This window comes from Poecilia reticulata, linkage group LG9, assembly GCF_000633615.1.
Source record: "Poecilia reticulata strain Guanapo linkage group LG9, Guppy_female_1.0+MT, whole genome shotgun sequence".
NCBI classification, from domain to species: domain Eukaryota; kingdom Metazoa; phylum Chordata; class Actinopteri; order Cyprinodontiformes; family Poeciliidae; genus Poecilia; species Poecilia reticulata.
Window position 1 is genome coordinate 31,750,433 of NC_024339.1, and position 15,659 is coordinate 31,766,091.

At 38.1% G+C, this 15,659-nt stretch overlaps 1 protein-coding gene across 8 annotated transcripts in view; it reads left to right on the forward strand.

The window, feature by feature from the left end:
* The window catches only part of slc4a4a (solute carrier family 4 member 4a), a 65,496-nt gene that overhangs the window by 26,089 nt on the left and 23,748 nt on the right, over positions 1 to 15,659 (forward strand). For 3 of the 8 annotated variants that reach the window (XM_017306557.1, XM_017306554.1, XM_017306555.1), the window contains 4 exons: positions 454 to 614; positions 1,833 to 2,012; positions 6,014 to 6,109; positions 9,098 to 9,174. In XM_017306557.1, coding sequence (XP_017162046.1) covers positions 454 to 614; positions 1,833 to 2,012; positions 6,014 to 6,109; positions 9,098 to 9,174 — 514 coding nt within the window. The remainder of the gene's footprint in view (positions 1 to 453; positions 615 to 1,832; positions 2,013 to 6,013; positions 6,110 to 9,097; positions 9,175 to 15,659) is intronic. The other 5 variants (XM_017306559.1, XM_008419369.2, XM_017306558.1 and 2 more) reach the window with 2 other exon arrangements.

Below are 15,659 nucleotides of genomic sequence, written 5' to 3' on the forward strand. Positions count from 1 at the left end.
GAGGATCACGTTACATTGCTTAGCCAATCAGAGGATCACGTTACATTGCTTAGCCAATCAGAGCTACGGAGGAGCACTGATTGAAGGAGCTCCACTCTTTTTACCAAATTCTATAGTCTAAATCTGCTCCTTAGTCGCATCTTTTCGGGGTTGGTACTGCCTCTAGTGGCGTGGGGGTGGTAACACAGCTAATATAATTACATTACTAAATCAGAATACCGCAAAGTATTTTGTGTGTCGGCGGGGGTGGGGAGTGGAGGAGGAGGAATAAGAAGGGTTCGGTGAATGCGCATATGAAACTCGGGGGTTTGGTACCTCAAAAAAGGTTAAGAACCACTGCCCTATAAGGACCATCCATGATCTTGTAATTTTTTATTTTTTATAGTAATCTGAATCAGTTTTATGTGTTTCCATTTATTGGACGCCTTATTTTCTGCTTTGCTGCCTGTGCAGGTGGATAAAGTTTGAGGAAAAGGTGGAGAAAGGAGGTGAGCGCTGGAGTAAACCCCACGTGGCGACGCTGTCCTTGCACAGCCTGCTGGAGCTGCGCACCTGCATAGAGAAAGGCACCATCATGCTGGAGTTGGAGGCGTCCACTCTCACTCAGGTTGTTGGTGAGTGAATTGATCATGTGACCCGTGGAGCCGCGCTGCAAAGCCTGATAAAGGTCATCATGTTCCTGCAGTGTGATGTAGTCTGAGTCTGAGGCGTCTTTGGTTTGTTTGCGCATTAGCTGGACTCAGAAAGTAGCTTCCAAAATCAAAATGGTGGCGCTAAAACTCCCCCAGTCTAAGGGGCAGTTCATCGTCTCCAGTTGCACTGAGATTATGACGTCTCTGTGTCGGTCTGCACGAAGGAGCAGGAGGAAGAGCTCCCACTCAGACTGATTAATGTGATGTAATTGACCGCGCAGCCCGAAAAGAACCGGCGCTTTGACTGATGGGCCATTAACTGTACTAACCGTCCACAGGAAGAGAGTTTCCCCGAGGCTGGCTTCTGTCAGCTTCGAGGCTTCTGATCTTCTTTTTTAGAAATAGTTCAGACCTTTAGATAGAACCATATCCTGCCAGCAAGACTATTAAACGGGAACATTTCACTCCTGGAGTCGCTAATTGAGTCTGTACAAGTATGAAGGTCCTTTCTACTGCAGTTTGGATCGGCGTCTCGACTGCATTGTGAAATTAAGGATTTGCATTAAACATGTTAGCAGCTGGAGAACCTTTGGCGCTTCATATGTTATGAAACAGGAAGCTAGTAGAGCACATTGTGTATATTTATGAGGTAAATACAGAGTAGTTAGTTTTATTCAGTTACTTGCAGGTGTACTTATATGTGCCATTTCAAAAACCTCCTATTTTTGAAATGGCATTGTGCTGTTACCTAGCAACCCCAGCCGAGCCCAACCCCGTTACCTAGCAACCCCAGCCGAGCCCAACCCTGTTACCTAGCAACCCCAGCCGAGCCCAGCCCCGTTACCTAGCAACCCCAGCCGAGCCCAGCCCCGTTACCTAGCAACCCCAGACGAGCCCAGCCCCGTTACCTAGCAACCCCAGACGAGCCCAGCCCCGTTACCTAGCAACCCCAGACGAGCCCAGCCCCGTTACCTAGCAACTCCAGCCGAGTCCAACCCCGTTACCAAGCAATCTGATGGTTGAATAACCTAAATAATAGATTAAAAACAGTAATAAATATCTCTGTAGTTGAGCTTCTATGTCTATTCATTCATCAATTTATTAGACAATTTCATTACAAAACATAAAAATAATACCACTGTTTTCTGCATTGCAACAAAATCTAAACTAAGATTTGACGCAACAGTTGTTTGCTTTCAGAGATGATCACTGACAACCAGATAGAGATCGGCCAGCTGAAAGCAGACCTGAAGGACAAGGTGATGTACACGTTGCTACGGAAACACCGCCACCAGACCAAGAAGTCCAACCTCCGCTCTCTGGCCGACATCGGGAAAACGGTTTCCAGCGCAAGTAGGCTGTTTTCCAACCAGGACAACGGTAACAGTGGTGCCAGTTTGGTGCAGTTTTTCACTCCAGAATATCGGAACGGGAAAGTCGTGATTCGACAGAGAAAATATACAAAATTTAATTTAGATTTGAGTGACGAGATTTACAGTGAGTTTTGAGAGCTGAACTGCAAATGACAGCGTTTTGGACTCTTGATGGAGCCCAATTGGTCAAATTAGTTTCATACGGAACCAGAAGATGCAGGGAAACATTATTTACTGGATACTTCTTGATGCATTTTCATTTCTGTAGCTTCTTGAATCAGCTAACTCTGAACTGAAATGAACATTTTGAGATTAATTTAAGAGATTTTCAAGAAAAAACAAGGACATTTTTATTTTGAAAAGTTAAAAATTTGCTTGAAAAAATCAGACATTTTGAGGAGAATCTTAGAAATGTTCTGATTTTCAAAAAAATTGCCTTGTTTTTTCTGAAACAGTTTTGAGATTAATATAAAAAATTCTGAGATTTTTCTAGCAAATTTTCTGGAAAATGTCAAGGATTAATCTAAATATTTTATAGAGTTTTTCTCTTATTTCTTCTCTTACGACACAAAAGTTTAAACAACACAGTGAAAAAGTGTTTGCTCTCCTTTTAGATCAACCAACAAATTGAATACAAAACAAGAATAACCTTAAAAATTAAAAACGGGTATTAAAATTCAGATTATTTTAAGAAGTGAAACGGCATTTCCCAACCCACCTGGAGGCTTGTGAAACAATATCTGCCCCAGTTTTAAGTCACGAATGAACTGTAATTAATCTGATTAATCACTACGAGTCCATCATTAAAACAATTATCAACTAATTTTGTAATTGATTTATCATTTGCTGGACTGTAAAGAGTCTGAAAGAACAACATATTCAAATAAAACTGTAAAATATAAATGTGCATTTAAGATAAAATAATATATTCCACTTCTAATTCATCAAGTGGCACTTTTTCATTCACTTGGTTCAAATTCTCTTAAACAAACAAAACATCTATTAAGCACTTTTGGGATCCATTTATTAATCTGTTAATCCCAAAAATGATCACCAGATCAGCATGTTGGTGTTAGAAATATTCACTAAAGGAACGCTCTGACATTTTAGGGAATAAAATACTTATTTTTTTTATTTAAAGAGGAATTTAATTATTCCTTTATTTGCATCTGTTAATGTTTTTAAATAAGTAAAGTGGTTAAATGAAACATTTGTAGAATTAGACATTTTTTTATCAGATTTATAAACTAGTTGTTAGTTGCAGCGGCTGCACAGTGGCGCAGTTGGTAGAGCTGTTGCCTTGCAGCAAGAAGGTTCTGGGTTCGATTCCCGGCCCCGGTCTTTCTGCATGGAGTCTCCATGTTCTCCCTGTGCATGGTGGGCTTTCTCCGGGTACTCCGGTTTCCTCCCACAGTCCAAAATCATGACTGTCAGGTTAATTGGCCTCTCCAAATTGCCCCTAGGTGTGTGTGTGTGTGTGTGCATGGTTGTGTGTCCTGTGTGTCTCTGTGTTGCCCTGTGACAGACTGGCGACCTGTCCAGGGTGACCCCACCTCTCGCCCGGTACGCTAGCTGGAGAGGCACCAGCAACCCTCCCGACCCCACTGAGGGACAAGGGTGCAAGAAAATGGATTGATGGATGTTAGTTGCAGCCCTGCGGGAGTTTAGAGGAGTTTAGAGCTGCGTCAGCTTCATATGCATCATATATAAAACTAACACTTCATTTCAGAACAAGAGACATCAGACCAAATATAAAACCTGGCAGTGGTAGTGCTGCCAAATGGATTTAATCTGTTGCTCTTGTTGGAAAGTCCTGCATATTCAACCTTTAGTCACCTTAAGATCAAACATACTTGGGTTATGAGGTGAGAAAGATCCACACATAAATCCAGCTGCACTGCAAAAACACAAATCTTTACAAGTATTTTTAATCTAGTTTCTGGTGTAAATGTCTTCGTACTTTTGAAATAAGACTAAATTAACCTTTAAGTACTTTTCAGCAAGATATAGGAGCTTGTTTTAAGTAAATAGTTCCTTAAAGTTGATGAAAAAGTTTTAGTTCAGATTATTTTACTTCTTGTTTTTGTAAAAAAAAGCTCCTAAATCTTGCTGAAAAGTTGCTTGTAGGTTATCTTTGTCAAATTTGAAGTGTACTAACATATTTGCACTAGAAACTTAACCAAAAATACTTGGTAAGATTTGTGTTTTTGGGGAGGATTTGGAGAATCCTAGTCAAATGTGATTGAGTTGCTGCTGCATAACCCCAAACAGGCCAATCCCTCATGGTCAAAAATGCTTAAATGTGGATAAAATAAAAATAATTCAGCTAAAAAAAAGGAAATTTATCCCAGAAGAGTCGTCAGTAATCAAACTTTGAGGCCAGGTTGGTTTGGATACATTTATCCCTTAATAAATTATTAAACATTAACATTTGTTTGGTGATTTGAAAGATCAAAGTTTGGCAGAAAAAAAAAAATATATATATATATATATATAAAGGAATAAACAGCAAACACTTGTTTACTGTGCTGTAGATCAGTTTCCTGTGTTCAAGCGACAGGCGTTTGGTATCGGCTCTCTAACTGCACTTTTATATGCATTTCAAGGCGCTTGCATTAATCTCCTAACACAGAGGAGCCAAAGTGATGCAAGATTTTATTGCTCTGGTGGAAAAAAACCCAAGGCCAAAACAAAAGAATAAAAGAATAAAGTTGTCTAAGTTGCTTAGGACTGAAAAGTAATTAATTTGTCAATAAGAAAAGATTTAGTGCTCATAAGAGTGAAAGCAGGGGAAATACACTGCAAAAACACAAAATCTTACCAAGTATTTTTGGTCTAGCTTCTAATATAAATGTCTTGGCACTCTTGAAATAAGACAATTACAAGATTCTTTTCTGCAAGAATTATGAGCTTGTTTTAATATTTGTGAAAAAGTTCTAGTTACAGTGGCAGATTATTTCACTTATAGCAAGACATTTTCCCCAAGATATAAATGAAACTAATACTTTTTTTTTTTACTAGTAATAATAAGAAACTACTGACTTAAAACAAGCTCTCATCTCTTGCTGAAAAGTTACTTTCTTGTTTCCAGTGTACTCAGATATTTACAACTAGAAACTAGACAAAAAAGACACTGCAAAAATACAGAATGTTACCAAATATTTTTGCCCTGTTTCTAGTGCTAACAAGCTAATCCACAAGTAACTTTCCAGCAAAATGTAGGAGCTTGTTTTAAGTCGGTAGTATTAATATAAGTACCGGTTTTACTGGTAGATTGTTGCACTCATTACAAGACATTTGCCATGTTTTAAGTGAAATAATCTGCCAGTGAAACCAGTTTTCTTATCAGTATTCAAGAACTACTGACTTAAAACAACAATATGTTGCTTGAAAGTTTCTTATACTTCAGGTTTGTCTTATTTCAAGTTTCCTAAGATTTTGTGTTTTTGCAGCCCTGCTTCTGAATTACAGTTGCATCAAAATTAGCATGTTTCCGTCTCCTAACTGGGGAAATTAGCGTCTGGATTTAGCACACAGGCCTAACTGACTTTATGGACACGTTTGCTTTGATTGTAAAACGTTGAGTAACTCGATGTAATTAATCTGTGACCAACCATGAAGTGAAGTTATTTATTGGCTCTTATCAGATGTGAGGAACATGTTGATGATGAAAGAACAGGCTGCGCCGTCATGTCAAAGTCTGGATCGTAGTAAAGATAAAGAACATCACTGATAATCATTAATGGGTTATAGCGCCTTGGAGGATAAAGTGCATAAACAAGAGTTGAAACCACTGCTTGCTTCTCCAGTTTAACATCACCATTCCTCTGAACTCACTGTTTCTCTGCACAGCTTTTTATCACACGGATTAATCCCTCCTTATCAGATCTGATAACAATCTTGATTTTGTTTGCCTATCAACTGTCCTTCATCTCGACCTTTCCACCTGTCTGTCCTTCTTCTTGCTTGCCTGGACTGCTTCTGATAACCCTCTGCTGCCGCTAAAAGCCCGCAGTCCTCTGGAGAACTCGGTGACCTGCCTGTCGGGTCACATCTCCATGGAGGACCTGCAGAACCAAAGGAGTACCAGTATGGACTGGCTTAGTAAGTTCCCCAGACCCGGTTGCAACATGCAGAACACCTAGCGGTGAAAAAAGGTGAATTGGACTTACAGATGGACAAAAAAAACCAAACATCCATATGTTGTTTGAACTGGGGTTGTGTGGAGTATTTATGAGCAGTAAGTGTCTTCTCTGCTGTCAGATCAGTTTGGAGGATTAATCAGAAAATCTCACGTGGAGTCAAGTTGAAGCTGCAGCTTCTAACTTCTATTAAAAAAAATATTTTTTACACATTTGTCGATCTTTCATTATGTCATTACAGTGTAGTATGAGACATATAATCTGTGGAAAAAGCTAGCGCCTCAACAAATTCATTCCACCAACCTTCTCCCAGAATGCAGTGCGGCTCTGGAATGGAGCTCAGTATTTATTCAAAATAGCGAATATTGAATAGTAGAGGTGTGCCGATCGATCGGCCACCGATCAAAATCGGCCATTTCCATGAAAGTGTATGATCGGTGATCGCCGATCACAGTCTCTTGTTGCCGATCACACAAACCGATCACCTGCATCTCATTTCTCAGCCTGCATGTGCAGCTGGTCTCCTCTTTCCTTCACTTTGCACAAACGCGCAGCAACAAATCCTAAGCGATGTGGAACCATGACGCACTGAGCGAATGGGGACGTTTGCGTGCTCTGCATAATTACTCCACTCAGTCAGAAACAGCCACTCAGAGCTAGCAGTAACCAGCTAGCCGCCATGCTAACAGGAAGTTTTCATTCAGTAACTCTGGATTGTTTATTGTAATGGATCCTGTATTTGCCTTTGAATGTTAAGTTTTATACTTGAATTTTTTTGGCAATGTTGAGAGGTTTTATTTTGGCTCTTTGCATAATTTAGCCTCTTCAGAGCCTCCATATGTTATCAGTCTGTTAAAGATAGTTTTACTGATAGCAGTACAATTTGCACAATGCCTGTTTGTTTAGTTTTCTTCTTGGAAAAAGTTATTTAAAAGCTTTTATCTAAATTAGGGTGAATCCATGGTTCCTTTTTCCACATAATGTAACCAGTAGTGTTTATGATTAAAAAAATAATAATTATGTGATCGGTATCTGTGATCGGTATCGGTGATCAGCCCTTATGGGTGATCGGAATCGGCAGGACAAAACCTGATCGTCACATCTCTATTGAATAGTTATCAGATGTATTGTCTATTGATATTGATCACGTCTCTATCGTGACACATTGTTATTGATTTATTGCCCAGCTGTAGTCAGAATGCTGAACATGAACGAAGTAATTTTAACCTAACGGAAGTGAAGTCAGAGTTACAGTTGACCTGGTAACTTATTGTTCAGAAATATTCCACACAGTTTCATAAAAAAGAAGAAACGAAGCGTCACTGTGCAGGAACATTACTACGTTTTCCTTTAGTCTTTATGGTCAGTTCCCTCGTCATTGATGTAAAATTTAAGAACGACAAATATAAAGTCAACCTCAAAAGCAGATTTCTTAATGCTGGCTGCATCATACTGACAGGCCTGGTTTTACCCACAATGCTGAGGGGGCAGATTTATGAAAAAGCTCCAGTGGCGCCGCTCGTCCTCCTACCTGCTGAGGGCTGTGATGAGAGGTCGCATCACGCTGTCAGAAACTGAGCATCAGCAGAGCGTCAGTCACAGGAAAGCACTTAGTGGGCCGTTTTGGTGTGAGCGGATAGCCTCACCTGTTAGCGGTGACGCTGAGTGGATGCTGAGCAGCTGCTGGGTAAGCAGGAACGTTTAATAAACCATGAGGACGGCGTGTCAGGATATAAACTCCACTGACATCAGGGCTGCTTATGTTTGGATCCAACATGCAATAAAAGCTAGATTCTTTAAATCAGGCAGAGTTGGCGATAATTATCTTAGCTGAGGTTTTAGATGCACCGATCCGATATCTGAGGCTATAGAGGCACCGATCCGATATCAATATCTGTATCAATACTGAAAAAATAAAAGATCAGGTGTCTGTCAGGTGCCAATCCAAGTTGCATTAAAATTCCTAACTTTACTTTCTGAACCATTTGAAATCGTTGCAGTTTAATTTCTACATTTCTACAGTTTTTGTCAGTTTCAGTTTCTTTATTGTTTATTTGCATGGGCTGTTTTGCTCCTAATTTAACTGACTGAACCAATTAAAGTAGTTTTTTCATGTTTGACCAAGCTGGTGAAGCTGTTGGTGTTTTTTAGTGAGCTGCGCTGGTACAGAGTTATTTAATATAGTTGTTATTCAGTACATTTATCTGTGTTTATTGGGTCGGTATCGGCCGATACTAAACCTATATATTGATATCTGAAGTAAAAAAAGTGGTTCAGTGCATCCCTGGAGGGAGATAGTTTTGTTTTTTAAGTATTTAGTGGATTGGGAGAAGACTTACTTTGTTTCCATTGAATTAAGTAAAATTAAAAGAAAATGTGAATAAGCCGCGTTTCCATCCACTGAGTAATTTTGTCAGATGTTGACGTTGCGAATGGCTGTAAGAAACAGGAAGTAGAGCTTGCAAACTAGCACAGATTTTCTTTTTTTCATCTCAGAAAAATGGAAAGAGTTCTCTTTTCTGAGCTGGAGGTTTGAACTTTTAAATATTTCCGGGTTTTGTGCCTGTGGTAAAATATTGAACCAGCCAGGACCAGATTTACAAGGATGTGGGCCCCTGAACTGATAGGTTTAATACATCCACTAGCCAATAACGCCATGTTGTTCCCAAAGACATCGACTTTAATATTTTTCTATTGTGTATATATTCATAAAAGTCATAAAAATTAATCAGCTTACCCCCCAAAATATAATCTGGACATGCATTTCTTCATTTCTGGTTTTGCATGGACATTGCAGCGGAGCGGTAGTGGTTCTGGTAATGCATGTGGAGCGAAGCCTCTGGGCCACTGTCTTTTTCCTGGGTCTCCTCCGTCTCCACCAGTTTTATCTCATTCTCGGCTCTGAAAAACCGACAAATTTAAAACTTAATCTGTTTCTGCGTCACAACAGATAGTCCGACAACGCCTCACAAGAACCTGGCGTCCAGCAGCTTGAATGACATCTCTGACAAACCAGAGAAGGACCAGGTGAGTCAACAGACATCTGTTATCGATTCACCGTGATTCTGTTATTACACTGCAAAAACACAACATTTTACTGAGTAAATTTGGTCTAAATTCCAGTGGTTCACTTGACATAAGACGAAACTAATTTGTAAGTAGCTTTGCAGAAAGAAATAGGAGATTGTCTTAAGTTAAATTAATGAATTAATATTGATGAAAGAGTGCAGGTTGCACTGGGAAATTATTTCACTTATAACATGAGAAAAAAAATGCTTGTTATAAGTGAAATAATCTGCCAATGAAACTAGAACTTTTTCATCAATATTATAGATTGATTGACTCAAAACAAGCTTCTAAACGTTGCTGAAAAGTTACTTGTAAGTTAGTTTTGTCTAATTTCAAGTGTACTAAGATAATTGCACTAGAAACCAAACAAAAATTACATGGCAGATTTTGTGTTTTTGCATATTTTTTTTTTTTTTTACAAATGTGCAAATTATTGAGGTATAATCTTATAAATGCTAAAGCTACAGTAGCTACTGTCCTAAAATATCCAGAATGCCCGGCTTTCCTTCCCTTCCTTTATCTTGTGAAAAATATAGAACAAACTGGTGAGAACAAAACAGACCGGAAATGCTGTCAGTGGTTGCTATGGTGATTCCCGCCTTTTTTGCTGTCAGTGGTTGCTATGGTGATTCCCGCCTTTTTTGTCCTGAACAGAAAAAGGGGAGGAGCTCAAATTCTCTGTTCATGAACCGCAAAATACTCTTGCCAAGTTCTTTGGTAATTAACCCTACCGGGACGAAGCCCGCTGTGGAGCGGGCAAGCACGTGACACATTTATAAGGCTTCATAATAACACAGACGGCATACCGAGTTTTCATTTCACCTCTGGTGGACAGTACGGACTTCAAACTTTATAAAAGTGGTGTTTTTATATTGGTTTTGTGGTTATTTACTTGAAAATAAAGCCAGGAATATGATCGATCATTTCCGCCTTACTGTGTGGGGGTCTAACTGTACCACATTTCGACACAACCAATGAAAATGTGTTGACGGTCTGTTGCTAGGTAGAACGGAGACACGTGGGGACAAACGAGGGGGGGGATTTGGATACGGCAAGAGACTAGGGAGAATTGATGCTGTGGATTTTACTAAGAGTGTTTTGATAGGTTTTTTATACAGTAACTATGTTATTTCGAGTTTGTGGTGTGCGTAGTGTTAGTAGTAGTTTTGCTAGCGATCGCTGCATGGCTTCGTAACGAGCGCTGACGCACTGAGAAGAGAGAGACTGCGTGCCGGAATGGCCATTTAGACCTTGGCCTACAAGGGTTAATAAATATAAATAATTTCTGTAATTTTAACTAAGCTAGAGCAAGAAAAGTTTGGTCTGATTCAACTTCAGACTGTGGCAAAAAAAAAAGTTGCACCTTTTTATTCAGTGTATGTAAATATCTGGTTTCAACTGTATTGGTATTTTAATAAAATTTGGTTTAAGAAATGAATAGAAATAGCGGCTAAGTTTAAGGAATAAATTGCCTTCTTTATTATGTTTTCTTTTATTTGTAAAAAGACACAAGGTTTAGTTAAGTGGCTAAACAATCCACCAGAAAAAAAGCGAAAAAACATTCAAAATCCGATGAAAAACTTTGACAGACCTTCAAAAGGGCGATCTAATGATAATAACCAACAAATAAACCAACAAAATGTGTAATTATTTACAACTTTCCAACAGCTTTTTGTCTGTTTCTTAAGGTTACTGACCATGAATTCTCCACTTCTGTCCACAGTTCACTGCTGGAAACCTTTAGTCAATCTCTGTTCGCTCAAACAGCACTAGAAAATGGCAAGCATATTTTGTTTTCTGGAAAATAACAGCGTATGAAAAGTGCTCCTCTCCACAACTAAATGTCAAAAGCAGAGCGATGTTCTGGGAAAGGCGGAGAGGCGAGAAGTGTCGATCATTTATTTAACATCTTAATGGAAATGACATTTGTAGGGAGCAGAGCCTGACGGGGGCTTGATGTCGCCTCATGCACAGGAAATCGGTTCCTGCACTGCAAAAACACAAAATCTTACAGGTAGTTTTGTTTTAGTTTCTAGTGCAAATATCTTAGTACAGTTGAAATAAGACAAAACTAACTTACGAGTAACTTTTCAGCAAAATATAGGAGCTTATTTTGAGTCAATAATTCCTTAATATTGATTAAAACAAATTGGCAGCGTATTTAACTTTTAACAAGACATTTTTCCAATATTATATAAGTGAAATAATCTGCCAACAGAAGTATTGTTTCACAAATATTAAGAACGTATTGACATAAAATAAACGATACCATTTTATTTGAAGGGATTTGTATAAGACTGACATAACACCTGTCAGTCTTAATGAGTGTTTTACTGCTGTCATGAATTGTCATTTGGTAAATAATGACATTTTTAATGCAAAGATGCATTAAAAGTGCACTAAAAGTGTCAGCTTTGCATTATTTAGTAAATAACTACACTATATAACATTAAAACTTGCTTTAAAAGTCCATTAAAACTGTAATATTTGCATTTAAAGTGTCATTATTTACTAACACTTCATGACAACAGGTATAAACATTAAGTCTCCTTCATGTTCGTGTCATAGTTTTATTCACACCCCTTCAAATAAAGTGCTACCAAACAATCTCATCGCTGAAAAATGACTTTTGTCTTATTTCAGGAGTAGTAAGTTCATTGCACTAGAAACTAAAAATACTTGCTAAGGTTTTGTGCAAAGAAAGACTGAAACCCATATAACGTCTAATGTTTCCATCACCATTAGACGTTTGTTGCAAGAGTATAAGTATATAAAAAATGTTTACATCTGCGGTTAATGTGTAAAGTTTGTGGAAAACCAGGATTTATTGATGATGGGTGTTGCATGTCCAGTCACAAAAAGTTGAAGTGAATTTCCATGTTTAGTTTTAACCCATTCTGAGAATTTGGTTGGGGTTTTTTCCATGCAGATTTTATCAGCAAATTCCCAACATTTGGGAAATGTTGCTAATCCTCAAGAGCACCAGAAGCTAGCTTTGGTACTTTGGAGTGTTATGATCATTTCGAGCTCTTGATTGATCGGGGAAGAAATGTGGAAACATTTCTGCTGAGATAAATGGGAAAAGAGAAGTTTGATTTACCGTTAATTAGCATTACTTATTCAGTTCAGTTTTAAAATAGCTTATTTTTCCGTAAAGGGAAATTAAATGCCGTAACTCATGTCATCGGAGTATCTCCAGTCGTTGCAGATGGTGATGCTGTGGGCAGAAAGGGACGTCAGAAGCAGTCAATGGCCATGTTTGTGTCCAAATGTCATGCAGATTTTACACGAACTTTTAATATGTTGCAAAAAAGGGAAAATACAAATGATGCATGTTCATATTTACTGCTTTTAAATTATGATTTTGTCAGAAGTTGATGCTACGTTTAGGTGATAAACAGGAAGTAGATGTTGCAAACAAACATGGACCAAAAATCTTAGAAAAATGGAGAGAGTTTTCCACTCTATTCCGGATATTTGGATTTAGAAATGTTTGAGTTCGTGCCTCTGGTAAGGCACAGACCCACCAGTGGATGGGAATGTTTGCTTCATCAAAACTTATGTTTCCATCTCTCATTTAACACAGAAACTCTTATACTACAACCTAAAGCAAGCGTAAAGACTTTTTTGCAAAATTGAGAAAGTTATTTAGAATTTTCCCATTTCCATCAACCTTTTCTAATGTAATTCTTCAAATTACACATGAGAAAATGTTGAAGCAAAGTTAATTTGTAGACAAAACAAGCCAGTATCTACAATAAATTAACCTTAAAGAGAACTTCACCACTTATTTCATCTTTGAATATACATTTGATCTGATTGGTGAATAGTTACCACAACTCAAGAGATAAATTGCCAGGAAACACGTCTCTGAAGTGCTTCCACACCCACTCATCCCATAAATACAGTTCAGAGGGATTCCACTGGCTGCAACCATTTCCTCTCATGACTGATAAGTTGGAGATAAAACGGCGACAGAAACAAAGGCAGGTTTGCAGTGCTGGGTAAACACAAAGTCAACACAACGTCAACACGTCAACACAACGTCGACTCAGAGTAACTCAGAGTCACTCAGAGTGACTCAGAGTCACTCAGAGTAACTCAGTCACTGAGTCACTCAGAGTCACTCAGTCACTCAGAGTCACTCAGAGTCANAGTCACTGAGTCACTCAGAGTCACTCAGTCACTCAGAGTCACTCAGTCACTCTGAGTGACTCTGAGTCACTCTGAGTCACTCTGAGTGACTCAGTGACTCAGTGACTCTGAGTCACTCAGAGTCACTCAGAGTCACTCAGAGTCACTCAGAGTCACTCTGAGTCACTCTGAGTGACTCTGAGTGACTCTGAGTGACTCTGAGTCACTCAGTCACTGAGTCACTGAGTCACTCTGAGTTGTCAAGTGAAAGAAAAAGCAGCCGCATCCTGTGGGAGGCTTTTCCGTAAGAGATTTTTATTTGCAAAGATTTTTCAGAAAACTGCATCATTTTCCTCCACTTCTAAATCATGCAGTACTTTGTTACTGTGTTGTTTATCTCATGTGAATTCATATAAATAGCATTCAAGCTTAATTAAACTTATTGAGCTTACATTACTTTATTTTCCCCATATCCGATTTTTTTCATGGCAGTCTGAGCCGCAGTTATTATAATTAACTAAAACAAAATAACGACGCGGAAATTGAGAAAACACTTTTGTTAACTGGAATAAATAAAAACAGTAGTTAATGTGGGGAAACGATTATAACTAAATGCGTTTATAAAACTAAAACATACTGAAATTATATAATAATCTTCGTTTTTGTTTTTATTAATCTATTTATTAACCTTTCAAACTGATGTGAAATTTATTTATTTTTCCCCACACAAACAGTTTACGTCAGCTGTCAGCAAATTACGGCACTACATGCCCCAAACTCGCAGCTACGCTAAGCTAGGCTACGCTAGTTCTCAAAATGGCAACTGCAAAAATTGGAGAAAAAAACCAGTAAGTTGGTTGTTCAAAAATATATATATATATTTTTTAAGTAATATCTTCTGTTGAGTATTTTTGCCCAATCAGAGTCACAATATAAAACTTTTTGCACCTAAAAATTAACCATGAAAAAACTAAAGCTACTACTAGAGCTAACAAAAGGTAACCTAAAATCTGTCTTTCCTGTTTGTTCTGGTTCTTTTCATGCGACACACTGAAGTCTGCACAGTTCAGGTCGAGATGCAATACTTAAAACTTTTGCCTTTTGGATGTAACTGGTTTGGAAAAAATAGTGACAAGAACCAGAAATCCTGACATGAAACTTTCATAGTTTAATTAAAGCAATTTGAACAAATTTGATTGTTTGAAAAGCATCTCCTGCAGTAAATTTGGTAAAATCAGCTAGAAAAAATGTTAGCTAACATGCTTAAACAGCAAATATCCCTCACTATGGGGACATTTTTAAAAAATCAGTTCCCCAAATTCAGCTGCAGTGTCACTGTATACTTTTTGTTGACACACTTTTTTTTATTTTATCTTTATTGATTCTCAAGGAAGCATCATTTACATGACTTTAGGCCTCCACATCAGAAATCTAACGTCAATATTTGAAATAAGGTGGACAAGTAAACCATTACATTATAACAGTGAAAACAAAAATGCAACTTCACATCCCTGAGAAAGATTACATTGCAGGGAGTAAAAGAAGAAGAAGCAAAAGGAAATAAAAAAATTAAGTTAGAAATGTAAAAAGCAAACCACAAAAACATAAATAATTATGAAGTATGTTTATCACAGGAGAGCAGATTATCCAGGAAGTTTCATCAAGTTTGGTCTCTAACAATGAAATCAGATCTAAGTTTTACACTTTGTGCCTAAATCTGCCACCACTGACAGAACTGAGGCCGTTTTTTCCATTTCATACATGGTGAATGTTATGTTGTTGACTTTCGTCTGGAAATAAATAACTGTTTTAGAAAACTTCCCCTGAAAGTGAAGTCCAAGGAACACGGGTCCAAAAGTCCACCTGTGGTTGAGTCTTAGTAAATGTTTTCCATCCCTTTATGTTCTGCTGGTAGTGATGGTCATAAGTACCACAGTGTTATTTCACAACAATCTGACCCGGATGGTGAGGATTTGTTTACATGTTGTGGTCATGAAGCACCTCTTTACATAATTAAAATAAAAACCGCATGTGACAGTGAATAAACAGAGAGAGATTTTTTTTTTAAAGAAAAAGAACAAAAAAGTCTAAAAAAGATATTAAAACCCGCACCCATTGTAGGACTACAGTTAAACGTCTCACCTCAGAGTTTTGGTTAAAACGGTCATTTGACAAGGATTCTCACACCCCACAGAGTTTTAGTTAAAACGCCATTTAACAAGGATTCTCGCACCTCAGAGTTTTAGTTAAGACGCCATTTAACAAAGATTCTCACACCTCAGAGTTTTAGTTAAAACGCCATTTAACAA